Source organism: Aristolochia californica, unplaced genomic scaffold (genome assembly GCF_029961685.1).
Source record: "Aristolochia californica isolate CCGP_79_NKW_82.1479 unplaced genomic scaffold, dmAriCali1.0.hap1 SCAF_1, whole genome shotgun sequence".
NCBI classification, from domain to species: domain Eukaryota; kingdom Viridiplantae; phylum Streptophyta; class Magnoliopsida; order Piperales; family Aristolochiaceae; genus Aristolochia; species Aristolochia californica.
The window spans coordinates 1414782-1432518 of NW_027181770.1; the positions used below are offsets into that span (position 1 = coordinate 1414782).

At 37.1% G+C, this 17737-nt stretch overlaps 4 protein-coding genes across 4 annotated transcripts; 2 read left to right on the forward strand and 2 right to left on the reverse strand.

Moving 5' to 3' along the window:
• Positions 1-2802: 2802 nt before the first annotated feature.
• Positions 2803-3812, reverse strand: LOC137964149 (chlorophyll a-b binding protein, chloroplastic-like). Its single transcript, XM_068811335.1, has one exon. The coding sequence runs from the start codon at positions 3782-3784 to the stop codon at positions 2987-2989; it is 798 nt and encodes a 265-aa protein (XP_068667436.1). The 5' UTR covers positions 3785-3812; the 3' UTR covers positions 2803-2986.
• A 1972-nt stretch (positions 3813-5784) lies between these two features.
• Positions 5785-6727, reverse strand: LOC137964308 (chlorophyll a-b binding protein, chloroplastic-like). Its single transcript, XM_068811347.1, has one exon. It carries the CDS (start codon positions 6684-6686, stop codon positions 5889-5891), a length of 798 nt encoding a protein of 265 aa, XP_068667448.1. The 5' UTR covers positions 6687-6727; the 3' UTR covers positions 5785-5888.
• Positions 6728-10165: 3438 nt separating this feature from the next.
• Positions 10166-11110, forward strand: LOC137964466 (chlorophyll a-b binding protein, chloroplastic-like). The gene has a single exon (XM_068811358.1). The coding sequence runs from the start codon at positions 10210-10212 to the stop codon at positions 11005-11007; it is 798 nt and encodes a 265-aa protein (XP_068667459.1). The 5' UTR covers positions 10166-10209; the 3' UTR covers positions 11008-11110.
• Positions 11111-15980: 4870 nt separating this feature from the next.
• On the forward strand, positions 15981-16958 carry LOC137964596 (chlorophyll a-b binding protein, chloroplastic-like). Its single transcript, XM_068811370.1, has one exon. The coding sequence runs from the start codon at positions 16058-16060 to the stop codon at positions 16853-16855; it is 798 nt and encodes a 265-aa protein (XP_068667471.1). The 5' UTR covers positions 15981-16057; the 3' UTR covers positions 16856-16958.
• Positions 16959-17737: the final 779 nt, after the last annotated feature.

The window sequence follows — 17737 nt, forward strand, 5'->3', positions numbered from 1 at the left end:
ATTTTATATAGATCATGAATCCCATTTACAATAATAAATGAACAATCATGTCAAAATTTAAAATTTGACATTATTTTAATCATTTATATAATAGAATATATTAATATTATATTATACTATCCAAAATGATAACTTTAATTAAATTAGATGATTAAAATATATTTTTGAAACATTAGTTTTATTATGTTAAATAATAATTCTAAAAACTTTCAAGGATCTTTTCACCCTCCACCAAAAAGAAAATGGAAAAGAGGAGAGGGGGCATGATTCTAATTTTTGTCAAAGGGAGATGGCAGGTCTTTTGTTGGCAAAAATCAACAAAGTAGTTTCTCTTCCTTTGTATTTCATTGAAAAGCATGAGGGGAGATAGACTGAAAGTTTTTCTCTCCTTAGAATTTATTTTGATTATCTATGAACTAAAATGAATACACCCAAAAGTAAAGAAATTAGAATGACTGTGTATATGATAATGGTTTCTAAGTCCAGTTAACCTGCAACTAGGTGAAGGGGTCGGGGTGGAGAGGAAAATTTGATTTTAAGCCACAAGCTATGTCTAACCTTTGCATATATAATGTTATTCTTCTGTATCAGTCAACACCAATCTATTCTGTTCAAAAACTTGTATTGTCAATGACAAAATCTTGTGCTAAGTACATATAAAGACAGATACTCATACACATATATAAAAAAATATATCAAGAACAAAACTGCCCCTCCCAGTTAATAGTATCATTAGTCAGTATTTTTCAAGTTATACAATGAGAGAGAACAAATGTTGCAAAAGAAACTACAAAGGAGGTTTCTAATGAACTCCAAACCGAACCAGTACTGAACCGTTGAGAAATGAGTTTGCAAAATGAGATCACTACCCAGCAGATAAAACATCTGTATCGCGGATTATTTCCATTGTAGGAAGTATAATTGCAGCCACAGGATTTTGCTCAAGTCCACCTCCTTCATCTATGATCAGCCTCAGATCCTCAATGTGAAGTTTTCCATGATGTCTACTCACTATTATGGTTAGTGTCTCAACGAGTTCCTAAAAAATAGAGAAAATTCATAGTGGAAATGGTTATTGTTTTCTTTTCTAACGAAACAAAAGCTTGTTAATAGGAAGTATTTGTAATGAGATATGCCAGATGACTGTGCAAGCACCTCGACTGAAATAAGATCATTCTTAACATACCACAAAGCAATTCTGCTTGGCAGACAAATAGCCAGCAATGTTGAAGTTAATGATGACCTCTTACTCTCCAAATAAGCGATTGTAAAATGATAGGGGCTCCTCTGTCAACTCTTTCAGAGGTCTGAGATGGTTGAGAAGTGCAAAGGCTTTTTAACAGTTATTGGCAGTTTATAATCATCAGGCACAACTCAGTTTCGAAACAGTCACAATTAGGCATTGAAAATAAATTTAAATCTAATAAAACACTAATTTAATAAAAAAAATAGGGTTTAGGCATACCTTCTGAAATTTGGGGAAAACCGAAGCCGAAGGGTGAAATCGATGCCGAATGGGGAAATCGATGCCTAATCGAAGTAGAAATTAAGCAATCGATGCCCAAATATCCAAAATCGAAATGGAAATGGGAAAATCACACGAAATCGGATGGTATTTTTGGGGGAAAGGAGAATAGCTAGAGAGAGAAGGGAGTGGGAGACCGAAAGGGAGAAGAGAGGGAGAAGACAGAGAAGAAAGGGAGGTCGGGAGGGATAAGAGAGAGAGAAGCGAAAGAGAGCGAGTCCGAGAGAAGAGAGGGAGTCACGGAGATGAGAGAGGGGGAGTGGGAGAGAGGGTAAGGCCAGAGACGAGACGATGGCTGGAGACGAAAATTCGATCGATTTTATGGCAGCAACAACGTCGGGGGCGCAGGAGACGAGAGAGAGAGTGCGGGAGAGAGGAAGAAAAAATGAGAAATGATGACGCACGAGGGGGGGTGCGAGGAGAGAGAGGGGAAAAAACCAGAGTCGCTCATCCTTCAACTCAAAGAAGATCAAACAATGCCTTTTTTGAGATGAAAGAAATTAAATCGTGGAGATGAAGGACCCCTTCATCCCCTACATCAAGATGAGGCTTCATCTGCGCTCCACTAACGACTTCAAGTGTTGAAGGGCGTTATGCGGTTGAAGATCATCTCATTCTTCAAGTTGACTAACCCCCCCATTGTCTTCAAATACCTTAAGAGTTGCACTTCTTGAAAAATTTTAAACATAAATGTAATCAGGATACAAAGTGCAAATAAACCAGAACTGACAAAGGCAAAATGTAATTAGTGTCTATGGATATTCAGCAAGCAGAGTGAGACAACAAATGCATTTCTTAAAAAACATTCGTGGAAATCAAATAGCAAATTAATTGATTAAACCTGGACAAACAAAAAAGATGAATGAAAGAAGTGGCAAAAAATGCCGTTTTCGGAGTAAATACACTTTACCACATAGAATAGATTGTCCCAGCAAGCAAAAGATGAAGAAAACCTTGATCCAGCCTACAGAAAGTCCTCCCCCCCCCCCCCAAAAAAAAAAAAAAACGACGTGATTTTTTTCTACGCAAGAGGGAAACATACAAAGACCCAAAGCGAAAGTCATAACTAGAACGCTTTCCTTCTCATATTTCAAACAGTCGGAACTACGGTGGCCTGAACACAATGATTAGAATAAACGACATAGCTTTAATAGTAGGAATGATTAGAGAGATGTTAGAGCAAGGTTAGACCTGGCCAATGGAAACCTTTTTCAGATCTGATCGGCAAATAGCTCTACCCCGTCCATCCAGTGCAATCACGAGGGAGAAAGAGAGAGAGCAGAGATTTACCTGAAATAATTTATTGTAATTATTGTGCAATCAATGTAAGATAAGTCTTCCACCCATCCCTCATATTTTTACATCAACAATCACACAACACAATTAAATATTATCACTGAACAATAATGTTACAACACAAGATTCTGATCCATCTCTTCGTCTCAAGTCTGAACTGAGAATTCACTTGCCGGGGACGAAGTTGGTGGCGTAGGCCCAGGCGTTGTTGTTGACGGGGTCTGCCAAGTGGTCCGCCAGGTTCTCCAGAGGGCCCTTTCCGGTCACGATGGCCTGGACGAAGAATCCGAACATGGAGAACATGGCCAATCTCCCGTTCTTGAGCTCCTTCACCTTCAGCTCTGCGAATGCCTCTGGGTCGTCGGCGAGCCCCAATGGGTCGAAGCTGCCACCTGGGTAGAGAGGGTCAATGACCTCACCCAGCGGCCCGCCGGCAATTCTGTATCCTTCAACCGCACCCATCAAGAGCACCTGGGTGGCCCAGATGGCGAGAATGCTCTGTGCGTGGACCAAGTTGGGGTTACCCAAGTAGTCCAATCCACCCTCGCTGAAGATCTGGGAACCGGCCTTGAACCAGACGGCCTCGCCGAACTTGACGCCGTTGCGGGAGAGAAGCTCGGGGAAGACGCATCCAAGAGCTCCAAGCATGGCCCATCGGCTGTGGATCACCTCCAGCTCACGGTTCTTGGCGAAGGTCTCGGGGTCGGCAGAGAGGCCAGCAGTGTCCCAGCCGTAGTCACCGGGGAACTCACCGGTGAGGTAAGATGGTGACTCGCCGGAGAATGGGCCCAAGTACTTGACACGGTCGGGTCCGTACCAGGGGCTGCCGGAGGCAGCTGGCTTGGGTCTGCCAGTAGTCATTCTCATAGTGACACGGCCTTCGCCGAGGACTTCCGAAGCAGTGGGTGTCAGCTTAACGGCCTGGCCAGCGAATGAAGGGGATGAGAGAGCCATGGTCGCCATCTGTAGATACGGTTAGCTTTACGGTGCTTGGTGGGGAAGTCTGGTGAAGGGGGAAGCTTATAGTTGCAGAGGTTGATAAAAGCCCTATCGGAGGACATCTCTATCTTTCTTCCTATTGGGTGACGAATTGATTTTTCCCTCTCAAGTGGCCCCTTTCTCATTGCGGGATTTGTGTTCTTTGTCACGGCAAAGACATAGGGGACCCAACACACGCCAATACCAGCTTTCAAGAAACATGGGCCCTACAGATCAAATCTCATCCCATTGCAATTTGCAACTGCCAATCACAACGGGAAAATAAGGGATACCTTTTGCAACTCGTTTTTCTCTCACTTTTTTTTTCCAAACACTATGAAGGAATTTGGGTTTAACAAAAAAAAAATGAATACATTTTTTCCTTAGTACACAATTTATTACCTTCTATTTATTGTAATAAAATATAAAGAATACTTATTATTAAATATTAAAAATAATTTTAATTTGATTACCACATTTCATTATCGAATAAAGATATTTTCTAAATTTAAAAATAATTTAAAATTTTTATTTTTGTTTTTTAAAATCTTCTTTATTGGCACGTGTTTCATTACCTTCTTTTTATAGAAATTAAAAATAAAATTTATGTATTAACTATTAGAAAATTTACTTTTAATTCGATTAGCTTTTTCATTATCAATAGAAGATATTTTCTAATTAAAAAAAATTAATTAAGAAGATACAAATTTTTTTAGGATATCACCAAAATAACTAGGCTTTTTACAAAATCAGAAACACATAACGATTTTGTTAAATCCTCAACAATAAGCAACTTAATATATTGGGTTTTACAAAGATTTATTTCATGCGAAATATGTGCAAAATGCAAAGAACGATGCCCCAGTATACTCATAAAAGTTCACACTCCACAAGCAAAAACACATTTCATTCAATAATTGTTCAACTATTTTCATTCAAACTATTTTTCTATTATTTTTTTTCCAAACACTATAAATATTTTTGTTTAACAAAAACATAAATAAACCCTAAATCATTTAGGTATTATGAATTAATGTAAACTTTAAATTGGATATGCCAAGAGCCAAAGCTGAATTCTATATATTGAGCTATCGATTCTGGGTGAGTTGTTTTTTTACGAATATACCAATTGATAAATAGTTAGAAAAATAAACGGTCTTCTACCAAAAGATAATCTGTTGGATCATAAATTTGATCCATGATCCAACCCCAACTCAAGAAAACTTCGTGATTAAGAGATAAGTCAGCAGCTAAAGTGGGTTTCTTTGGAGAAACTCATTGGTGGCAAATAACTTTGGAGAAGAAAGCAACATGTATGGCAAAGAATTTGCCATGTAACAAAAGTTTACGTGGTGATTATTCACCCGTTATATGCATAAATACCTATGTAAGCAATGTAAAACAATAAGAAGAAAGAAAAGGAAAATTTAGAGAGTTATTGTAGTCATTCTTCTTCCTGTCCCAAGAGTAATTTTTTTTTTAGAGAGACAGAGAGATAGAGACACCCTTTCATTTTCATCATAAAACTACTCATAAATTAAACCAAAACAATTTTTTCGTTTATTATCTTAGGTTTAGGGCATAATCGTTATCGGTTCTTCTTTTTGCTTTCCACTCTTCTTCATTTTATTGATCTCTCTTCTTTACTTTTTCTGAATCCCTGGAACCAATGTTCCATTATCATTTGTTCGCTATGTTCGATTTCAACTTTTGATATGCAAGGCAACAAATAACTTGAAGCTTTTGGATGAGTTGAAGAAGGTTATCAAAGTTTATTGGAAGTCAAAAGATCGATTAATTAGTGGCTTTCAATAGTTTTTTTCCCGCCGTTCATCTATAAACTGTAAACCCGATTCGCTTGCATTGGAATTAAATCAAAAAGCACATTATTGATCAGTCACCTTTGGAAAGGTTAGACGGAGTTGGAATCGTTGAGATCGAAAAAAGTAAAGGTAAGAGAGAACAGTGGCAATGGAGAACCAAAAGAGAAGAAGATAACGCAATGCTCCTTGACTGAGTCGTAATTTACAACAATATTTTCGTAATTCATTCTCTCATCCACAGGGTTTGATCCATCTCAAGCCAGAGTTCACTTGCCAGGGACGAAGTTGGTGGCGTAGGCCCAGGCGTTGTTGTTGACGGGGTCTGCCAAGTGGTCCGCCAGGTTCTCCAGAGGGCCCTTTCCGGTCACGATGGCCTGGACGAAGAATCCGAACATGGAGAACATGGCCAATCTCCCGTTCTTGAGTTCCTTCACCTTAAGCTCTGCGAATGCCTCTGGGTCGTCGGCGAGCCCCAATGGGTCGAAGCTGCCACCTGGGTAGAGAGGGTCAATGACCTCACCCAGCGGCCCGCCGGCAATTCTGTATCCTTCAACCGCACCCATCAAGAGCACCTGGGTGGCCCAGATGGCGAGAATGCTCTGTGCGTGGACCAAGTTGGGGTTACCCAAGTAGTCCAATCCACCCTCGCTGAAGATCTGGGAACCGGCCTTGAACCAGACGGCCTCGCCGAACTTGACGCCGTTGCGGGAGAGAAGCTCAGGGAAGACACATCCAAGAGCTCCAAGCATGGCCCATCGGCTGTGGATCACCTCCAGCTCACGGTTCTTGGCGAAGGTCTCGGGGTCGGCAGAGAGGCCAGCAGTGTCCCAGCCATAGTCACCCGGGAACTCACCGGTGAGGTAAGATGGTGGCTCACCGGAGAATGGGCCCAAGTACTTGACACGGTCAGGTCCGTACCAGGGGCTGCCGGAGGCAACTGGCCTGGGCCTGCCACCAGTCTTTCTCATAGTGACACGGCCTTCGCCGAGGACTTCTGAAGCTGTGGGTGCCAGCTTAACGGCCTGGCCGGCGAATGAAGGGGATGAGAGAGCCATAGTCGCCATGAGATTCTCTTCTTTAGCCTGTTTACCTGCCTAAACTGAGAAGTGAGAAAGCGTGAGGAAAATCACAGTAGAGACTGTGATATATATACAGCCGAGGGCCATGTCGGATAACGATTGGCTGAGTTGTTAGAGATATCAATTCATCCAGTAGTAGTCTGCCACGCCACGTTCCTACTATCCAGTATCCACTGATCCCCACTCTTGGATACTGATAATACCTTGCTAGAAGAAAAAATAAATGAATATTAATGGACTGGGTTCAAACTTCGGTTAATGAAAACAGAGTTCAGATTTATTAAAGAATATTAATGGGACCTTTTTGTATGGAGAGACGAGTCTCATCCAGAAAGACCAATCTAATGTTTATTCACAATGAGCAGCAGATCAAATATTAGAAAAAACCTCCTAAATATTTATTGAGTTCATTTAATTCTGGTTAGATAATTAGCTTCCAAGGATTTTTAGTGTTTTTCAGGAGAAACGTCTGACGAGGAAAGCAAGAAGATTCTCAGTTTGTCCGCACAATGAGATTTAGAAACACCATCTGCAACTCAGACGGAGAGAAGTGCAGGAAATTTGCCGTTACGGTTTCCATCTCCCTCCTCGCGCTGTCTCAGTATCCACTCTCTCTTATTTGGATGGACGGGTAACTTGCAAACAGTCAGCGTGAGGTGATTGAGGTTTTTCGTATTAAGAAAAAAACGTAAGAGACGGGAAAATTTCGGGGGTGAAAAAAGTAGGGAATTTTACCAAAATGCTAATTTGAAAAAACTTATTTATGAAAACAAGGAGGATTTCAATTTATTTGCAAAACTATCGAACTTTGACTGGTCCACTGTACAAGTGGACAGTCAAAGGTGACACATAAGCTTTGACCGCTTATGTGTCGACACCTCAACAGTGCGGTATGGTAGTTGAACACATGAGCTGCCACATCATTATTTTTACACACATGTCATCTGACACATCATTATCAATTTCCCTCGTTGCCCCGTCATCTCTTGCTACGTTAGCTCACTCCACGTAAGCCCTTCGTTATATTTTTTTCGTTCTAATGTTTCTTCCTCGATTTTTCTACTCTCCTCTCCTCTCGCCCTCGCTCCTGCTGCGGCCTCTCCCCTGCTGCCGCCGCTCGGCCTTGCCCTCGACGCCCCCCTCTCAACCGCTCTCTCTTCGTCTTAGCCTCATCTCTATTTCTTCTTAGTTCCCCATTGTTCATCCTCTCGCTGCCCCTTCTCTCAAAACTGAAACCCTACTCACCTTCCAAACCCGAATTTGAATTTCAAAAGCCAATTTAGGAGGGTGATTTTTTAGGGTTTTTGTTAATCGAATCTAATTATTGTATTTAATTATAATATTAGGTGTTTAATTACTGTATTGATTTTTTTTTGTGATTTACTGTTTAATTTCTGATTTTATGTTAATGAAATTTCTGCCAATTTAAAAATATTGTAAAGTTTTGTAAGATTTTTAATTAAATAATATATTTTTTAATAATTTATTATTTTTTAAATAAGGTGATAAAAAGAATACAAATAAATTATATTTTTAAACACTAAAACAATTTTTTGTATTTTTTTAATTTATAAATATTTTAAATGGATAATATATGGGTAAGACTTAAGAGTAAATTTTTTTATATTTATAAATATTTTAAATGGATAATATATGGGTAAGAGTTAAAAGTATTTTTTTCTATTTATAAATATTTTAAATCCATAGTAAATGGTTAAGATTTAGATTATTTCTATTTATAAATATTTTAAATTTCTAAATATTATTATTTTGTAAATTAGGTGATAAAAAGTATACAAAATTGTATTTTTAAACTCTAAAATAATTTTTTTATATTTTTTAAATATTTTAAATCGATAATATATGGGTTAGACTGAAGAGTAAGATTTTTTAAATTTATAAATATTTTAAATCCATAATAAATGGGTAAGGGTTAGATTTTTTCTATTTATAAATATTATTATTTTGTAAATAAGGTGATAAAAATTATACAAATAAATTGTATTTTAAACTCTAAAATAAATTTTTTGTATTTTTTTAATTTATAAATATTTTAAATCTAATTAATTTACTTATTTTATTTTATTTTTTAAAATATGAAGAAACAAAAAGTTTAATTTGTTTAATTAATAAATATTTTAATTGATATTAAATGGTGTTAAATAAGTAAGAGTTAATTTTTTAATTGTTTATTAATTTTTTAATAATTTATTATTTTAGATAGAAGGTAATAAAAAATGTATTTGATTTTTTTAAATTTATTCAAAATTTTATCATGTAATGATGTGGCAGAATACGTAAACTATATTGACGTGGCAAACGATGTGTTAATCTATAGTATTGCACTGATGACCTAGCGACGTGTAAGCAGTCAAAGTTTACGTGTCACTTTTGACTATCCACATGTACAGTGGACCGGTCAAAGTTCAGTAGTTTTACAAATAAGTTGAGGTTGTCGTTATTTTCATAAATAAGTTTTTTCAAATTGGTATTTTGGTAAAAAAACCCAAAAAATTAACTTAAAAATTCTAAGCCGCAGTCCACATTCTGAGGTCTCAGAGGTCTCCAAGTTTTAAATCACAATCTCTCAGTGTACCAGAAAATTGAAAGAAATTTAAGGTAGAAGTTCTAAGTAGGGGGTGACCAGGACGAGACAGAGAGAAATTAGGGTTAGAGGGGCCACGAGAGAAACTTTATCTCATATTTATACCTAAGTTTGGTTACCCTTACATTAAAATTTTGGTTGGTATTGCTAATTTATGATAAGTAGTTTTGGGATCCAGTGAATTCCTTGAACTCTTAGAATATCCTGTGTGTTTGATCAGTAAATAACCAAGAGAATCGAATAAATTACAGTAACAAAACGTATATTTTCAGTCGAGCTGCGCCCTGCAGAATAATGGTGGTCAAAGGGTTCTCTCCTGCAGGAATATGGTAGGGTCAAGGAGTTTCGTTCTCCGCCTCCGGAATATAGGATAAGTGGCTGTCTTTAATTTTGACAGCCAGTTTTGTGAAGTTGCCAACCACCACGACGATCAATCTCCACCATACCCACTCTGCTACGGTTGGTTGGGGCGGCTCTCCGTTTATTTCAAGACGAAAGGATGGATGGATAGAGATTTGTGTAATCCCCCACGAAATCAGACGTGGGTTGCTCGCATTCGTTGCAAAAGATTCAGATCTCCCTGTCGCTAGATAAACAGATAAGTGAAACAGTAACCAGAAGGGCCAAGGAGAAAGACCAAAGAAAAAAAAAATCTCTTGGCCAAAGTATCAGGCAATTGCTTTGTGTGGTGCGGAGGACTGCAACCTGGTTGGCCTCTAAGCACGTCCGGTCGATCGCAATCCGGTAACCAATAGGGTGAGACATATAGATTTCAGTAGATAAAGACATTCGTCTCCTTCCTCCACTGCTGCCGTTATAAGACAGAGCCATGCCGAGCTCCGTCGAACAAACTCTCGGAACTCGTCTTTCATTCTCTCTTCTCTTGGTTAATCATCAGCAAATATGGCTACAATGGCTCTGTCTTCCCCCTCATTCGCCGGCCAGGCTGTTAAGCTGGTACCCACCGCTTCAGAAGTCCTCGGCGAAGGCCGTGTCACTATGAGAAAGACTGGTGGCAGGCCCAGGCCAGTTGCCTCCGGCAGCCCCTGGTACGGACCCGACCGTGTCAAGTACTTGGGCCCATTCTCCGGCGAGCCACCATCTTACCTCACCGGTGAATTCCCCGGTGACTACGGCTGGGACACTGCTGGCCTCTCTGCCGACCCCGAGACCTTCGCCAAGAACCGTGAGCTGGAGGTGATCCACAGCCGATGGGCCATGCTTGGAGCTCTTGGATGCGTCTTCCCTGAGCTTCTCTCCCGCAACGGCGTCAAGTTCGGCGAGGCCGTTTGGTTCAAGGCCGGTTCCCAGATCTTCAGCGAGGGTGGGCTGGACTACTTGGGTAACCCCAACTTGGTCCACGCACAGAGCATTCTCGCCATCTGGGCAACCCAGGTGATCTTGATGGGTGCAGTTGAGGGATACAGAATTGCCGGCGGGCCGCTGGGTGAGGTCATTGACCCTCTCTACCCAGGTGGTAGCTTCGACCCATTGGGACTCGCCGACGACCCAGAGGCATTCGCAGAGCTGAAGGTGAAGGAGCTCAAGAACGGGAGATTGGCCATGTTCTCCATGTTCGGATTCTTCGTCCAGGCCATCGTAACCGGAAAGGGCCCTCTGGAGAACCTGGCGGACCACTTGGCAGACCCCGTCAACAACAACGCCTGGGCCTACGCCACCAACTTCGTCCCTGGCAAATGAACTCTGGCTTGAGATGGATCAAATCCTGTGAATAAGAGAATGAATTACGAAAGATTGTTGTAAATTACGACTCAGTCAAGGAGCATTGCGTTATCTTCTTCTCTTTTGGTTCTCCGTTGCCACTGTTCTCTCTTACCTTTACTTTTTCGACCAGCCATTCTACTCGTAAATTTTCTCTACTGATATCAGCATGAAATGGATTCATTTTTGGGCTTTTTACGAAAATACCAGTTTGAAAATATACGAAACCAACGACGACGTCAACTTATTTGCAAAACTACCTAACTCTAGATTAACACACCCTCTGCCACGTCAGTATAGTTTGGTCCGTATTCTGCCACGTTATTATATGATAAAATTTTGAATAAATTTTAAAAAATCAAATATATTTTTTATTACCTCGTATCTAAAATAATAAAAAAATTTAATTTTTTAATAAACAATTAAAAAATTAACTCTTGCTTATTTAACACCATTTAATATCAGTTAAAATATTTATTAATTAAAAAAATTATCTTTACACTTTTTATATTTTCATATTTTAAAAAATAAAAAATAAGTAATTTAATTAGATTTAAAATATTTATAAATTTAAAAAATACAAAAAAAATATTTTAGAGTTTAAAAATACAATTTATTTGTATATTTTTTATAACCTTATTTACAAAATAATAATATTTACAAATTTTAAATATTTATAAATAGAATAAATCTAACTCTTTCCCATTTATTATGGATTTAAAATATTTATAAATTTAAAAAATCTTACTCTTAAGTCTTACCCATATATTATTGATTTAAAATATTTAAAATTTTTAAAAAATATACAAAAATGTTATTTTAGAGTTTAAAAATACAATTTATTTGTATACTTTTTATCACCTTATTTAAAAAATAATAATATTTAGAAATTTAAAATATTTATAAATAGAAATAATCTAACTCTTACCCATTTACTATGGATTTAAAATATATATAAATAGAAAAAAGTTACTTTTAAGTCTTACCCATATATTATCCATTTAAAATATTTATAAATAGAAAAAACTTTACTCTTAAGTTTTACCGATATATTATCCATTTAAAATATTTATAATTTAAAAAAATATACAAAAAAGTTGTTTTAGTGTTTAAAAATATAATTTATTTGCATACTTTTTATCACCTTATTTAAAAATAATAAATTATTAAAAATATATTATTTTATTAAAAATCTTACAAAACTTTACAATAATTTTAATTTGGCAGAAATTTCATTAACATAAAATCAGAAATTAAACAATAAATCACAAAAAATCAATACTATAATTAAACACCTAAATTCAAATCAACATTATAATTAAATACAATAATTAGATTAAATTAAAAAAAAAACCTAAAAAATCACCCACCTAAATCCGCTTCTGAAATTCAAATTTGGGTTTGGAGGGTGAGTGGGGTTTCAGTTTTGAGAGAAGGGGAGGCGAGAGGATGAACAGAGGGGAACAGAGAAAAATAATGAAAGATGAGGCTGAGACGAAGAGAGAGCGGTTGAGAGGGGGGCGTCGAGGGCGAGACCGAGCGGCAGCAGCAGGGAAGCGGTCATGGCCAAGCGGCGGTAGTAGGAGCGAGGGCGAGAGGAGAGGAGAGGAGAAATATCGAGGAAGAAACATTAGAACGAAAAAAATATAACGAAGGGCTTACGTGGATTGAGCTGATGTGGCGAGAGATGACGGGGCAAAGAGGGAATTGATAATAACGTGTCAGATGAAGTTTAAAAATAATGATGTCGCAGCCCATGTGTTCAACTACCATACTGCACTAATGTGGTGTTGACATGTAAGCGGTCAAAGCTTACGTGTCGCCTTTGACTATCCACATGTATAGTGGACCGGTCAAAGTTTAGTAATTTTGCAAATAAGTTGAGATTGTCGTTGTTTTTATAAATAAGTTTTTTCAAACTGATATTTTGGTAAAATTCCCTTCATTTTTCTTTTTAAAAAGATGAGAATAGAATAATAAATGCAAGCATGACAACCAGTTTATGAAGCAATGTAACATCAGCGACACTCAAGCAATGGAAGCACAGAAAGTGAGAGATGCTTGAACCCATTAGTTCCATAAAATCATCTTTCCTTACCCAATAGCCGTTGGTGGGTCTGGGAGTTTGATATGGTAAATTTCCTAAAAATACAGTGAGTTACTGAATTAAAGGATCAAGATTTTTTTATGGGTCAGAGTTACAAAATCCTTATGCATTTCTGAGATTTTGTAAAAGACCTACGTATTTTTGTGATATCTTTAATAAATGAATATTCTTGTGCCTTGTTTTGGGTATTATTTAGGGTGGGGTTAGTCAACTTGAAGGGTTTGATGAAGATATTACGTTGTTCATCAATTTACGTCAATAGTGGAGAGCTAGACTTCATGTCATCTGGATGCTAGAGATGAAGCGGAACATCATCCCCACGTTATAAAAAATGGAATCTGGTTTCTGACCCTTTTTGTCAATCATCCGGATGAAGGAAACGCGGGGGTTCGAACCCTTTTTTTTCCCCTCTCTCCCCGCACCCCCCTCTCTCGTCTCCCTGTGCCCCCAACGTATTTGCTCCCTCTATTCTCTCGGACTCTCCTCTCCGGCCTTCGTCTCTGCTCCCTCTCTTCTCCGGCCTCCGTCTCTCAAACTTGCCCTCTCTCCCACACCCTCTCTCTCGTCTCCGTGCCTCCCTATCTTCTCTCGGACTCGCTCTCCGTTTTTCTCTCTCGCTTCTCCCTCTCTCTTATCCCTCTCGGCCTCCCTTTTTTCTCTCTGTTCTCCCTTTCTTCTCCCTTTCAGCCTCCCACTCCCTTCTCTCTCTCGCTATTCTCTTTTCCCCCAAAATACCTTCCGATTTCGTTTGATTTTCCCCATTTCCCCCATTCCGATTTTGTTAAATTTTATTACTATATTAAACTTCCTATTTAAGTCTCTAGTAAATAAAATATAATTAAAGTATGCATTTGATTAACTAATTATTTTTAATTTTGTCAAAATATATTATTAATTAATACCATGTAAAAAATCCATCTTATGTTATTAATATGATACTTTTTATTTATTAATCATATTTATTTTTTATTTACTCTATTGTATTAGTGATTTAATAGTGGTAATTCAAATATTATTAACTCAAGCACTTGGTTTAATTAACTTATTTTTATAATTAATAAAAGTAATGGTTTTAAATTTAATGGAAAATTATTTTTAATTAATAATATGTAAAAATACATAGTGTGTTAAAGTTAGTATTTGATAGATTTTTCCTGTTTAATCGTGACTTTTTTATGTTAAAGAACACCATATATTATCAATAAATTAATAACTAAATGTATCATATTCGTTTATGTTATTTTTAACGCTATTTATTTATTTTTTATGATTAATCATGTGCACAGTTAATTGACTCATGTAATTACTGTATTAATGTATGATAAACAGTAATATTTAACTAATATAATATATAATTAAATTAATTAGTACATTAATATATTTTAGTTATACATTAAATTAGTTATTCGTGTAGTAATAATGTTTATTTTACCTAATTTAATGTTTCAGTATTATATTTTAATTACTTATACTTTACAAGTTACTAATTCTCTTATTTTCTGCGTTTTCTTCATTTGGGGACACTAACTCTGGAAATTGTTTTCTAGTTGAAATTAACTTGTTCATACTAACACCCATTTTGAAGATGAAGTTCTTATAGATCTATAAAATAAAGATGAAGATGAAAATCAAATTTAATGTCTGTTAAGTAACCCCCCCTTATATATTACCTATTTTTAAATTAAAAATATTTAAATCAATAATAAAAGGTGTAAATCAAATTAGAAGTTTTTTTTACTAATTAATATATAAATTCTATTTTTACTATAATAAATAGAAGGTAATGAAACGTATACTAAATAAGATTTTAAAATACTAAAAGAACTAGTTTTAAAATATGTTAATTAGATTTGAAGAAGCCTTTTTTAATGATTAATATACAAAATTTATATTTTATGTCAACAAACAAAAGGTAATGAAATGTGTACTGACAAATAAGAATTTTACATCAATAATGAAATGTGTTAAACAGATTAGATGAAGATTTTTTTTAAATGAATTAATATATATTTTATATTTATTATAGTAAATAGAAGGTAATAAAATGTGTACCGAGAAATAAGATTTAAGAAAATTTTTAAAAATATAATATTTTTTAATTTGAAAATATCTTAATTGATAATATAATGTGTTAATTACATTAGAAAAATATTTTTTAAATAATAAATATACAAAATTGGTATTTTATTACAATATATAAAAGGAAATGAAACGTGTACTGACAAATAAGATTTTTAAACACTAAATTATTTTTTTAATTAGAAAGTATCTTCTATCGATAATACAAGAAGTTAATTTTAAAAAACTAAAATACTTTTTTCTAGATTAATTTTTTAATTATAAAATATCTTAAATCGATAATGAAAGTTGTTAATCAAATTAAATTGATATTTAATTAATTAATTTTTAAAGTTTATATTTGATTAAAATAAATAGAAGGAAATAAAACAAAAGAAAAATATTTTTAAAAACTTAAAATTTTGAAAATACTAAATAGATTAGAATATGATTTTTAATTAGTTAATATACGAATTTAAATTTTATTACAGTAAATAAGACTTTTAAAAACTAAAAATAATTAAAATATTTCAAAATTTTAAATTTTCTCATATCGATAATAAAAAACTATTGAATGAGAGATTTGATCTGTGCGGCCCATGTTTCTTGAAAGATGGTATTGGCGTGTGTAGGGTCCCCTATGTCTTTGTCTTGACAAAGAACACAAATCCCGCGATGAGAAAGTGCCACTTAGGCAGGGAAAAATCAATTCGTCACCCAATGGGAGTAAAGATAGAGATGTCTTCCGATAGGGCTTTTATCTACCTCTGCAACTATAAAGTTAAAATTGTTCAAGACTCTCCTCACAGCTTCCCCTTCACCAGACTTCCCCACCAAGCACCGTAAAGCTAACCGTATCTACAGATGGCGAGCATGGCTCTCTCCTCCCCTTCATTCGCCGGCCAGGCCGTTAAGCTGGTACCCACCGCTTCAGAAGTCCTCGGCGAAGGCCGTGTCACTATGAGAAAGACTACTGGCAGACCCAAGCCAGTTGCCTCCGGCAGCCCCTGGTACGGACCCGACCGTGTCAAGTACTTGGGCCCATTCTCCGGCGAGTCTCCATCTTACCTCACCGGTGAGTTCCCAGGTGACTACGGCTGGGACACTGCTGGCCTCTCTGCCGACCCCGAAACCTTCGCCAAGAACCGTGAGCTGGAGGTGATCCACAGCCGATGGGCCATGCTTGGAGCTCTTGGATGTGTCTTCCCTGAGCTTCTCTCCCGCAACGGCGTCAAGTTCGGCGAGGCCGTTTGGTTCAAGGCCGGTTCCCAGATCTTCAGCGAGGGTGGACTGGACTACTTGGGTAACCCCAACTTGGTCCACGCACAGAGCATTCTCGCCATCTGGGCCACCCAGGTGATCTTGATGGGTGCAGTTGAGGGATACAGAATTGCCGGCGGGCCGCTGGGTGAAGTGACCGATCCCCTCTACCCAGGTGGCAGCTTCGACCCGTTGGGGCTCGCCGACGACCCAGAGGCATTCGCAGAGTTGAAGGTGAAGGAGCTCAAGAACGGGAGATTGGCCATGTTCTCCATGTTCGGATTCTTCGTCCAGGCCATCGTGACCGGAAAGGGCCCTTTGGAGAACCTGGCGGACCACTTGGCAGACCCCGTCAACAACAACGCCTGGGCCTACGCCACCAACTTCGTCCCCGGCAAGTGAACTCTAGCTTGAGAGGTATGAAACCCTGTGAATGAGAGAATGAATTACGAAAAGATTGTTGTAAATTACGATTCAGTCAAGGAGCATTGCGTTATCTTTCTCATCTCTCTTTCGATTTTCCTTAACTTTCCTTGGTTACAAGTTATAGGTCAAATGCTAGGGTACGCAGAGGTGTCACAGCATAAACAATGGTTAAGTTCCTGGAGTTTTTGTATTCCCTAGAAAGAGAGTCAATTTAGAAAGACTACTAGGACGAGTAAATATATTAATGCAGACGAAACTGCATTTATATCCTGGTCATTTTCTTCTTTTATTGTGATTGATGAATCTTGGATGACACAAGAGCAAACTTGATCTAAAAATTAATACACAACTTAAAGAAGAAATTAAAAGCAATCAAAGAGATAAAGGAGAAGGAGAGAAGAATATGGGTTTCAACATAAGGAGCCAAAGAAGAATTAATACACAACTAAGAGAAGAAACTGTCAGATTGAAGAAATTAATAATCTAACATGAAGCAGAGGAAGAAAAATAAATAAAGTAGAATGGATATTAGAAACCTGAAAGAACAAATGGATAACCGAGAACAACTCATCGGATAAATGAGCTACAAACGAACCAGGAACGCTTTATGACTTCGGAGAAGAAGACGGAGACGGACCCACGACAGGGAACTGTGAATACCTCTTCTTCCGTTAAAGAAATCGAGCAGAGAATAATTTAGGCTAGTAGTACAGATGGCTTGTGGAAGTAATGGAAGTTGACAAGTTGGAATTGATTGCCACTTCGTGTCAAAGAATTAGCCGGTTATTATTACAATTATATTTTATTTATAAAAGCACACTATCTGCTTCATTTTCGCCGAGTTGGACTGGGAGCTTA

Excerpts from the sequence above, each read along its gene's own strand:
- LOC137964149 (XM_068811335.1), bottom strand. The coding sequence starts at position 3,784 with ATGGCGACCATGGCTCTCTCATCCCCTTCATTCGCTGGCCAGGCCGTT.
- LOC137964596 (XM_068811370.1), top strand. The coding sequence starts at position 16,058 with ATGGCGAGCATGGCTCTCTCCTCCCCTTCATTCGCCGGCCAGGCCGTT.
- LOC137964466 (XM_068811358.1), top strand. The coding sequence starts at position 10,210 with ATGGCTACAATGGCTCTGTCTTCCCCCTCATTCGCCGGCCAGGCTGTT.
- LOC137964308 (XM_068811347.1), bottom strand. The coding sequence starts at position 6,686 with ATGGCGACTATGGCTCTCTCATCCCCTTCATTCGCCGGCCAGGCCGTT.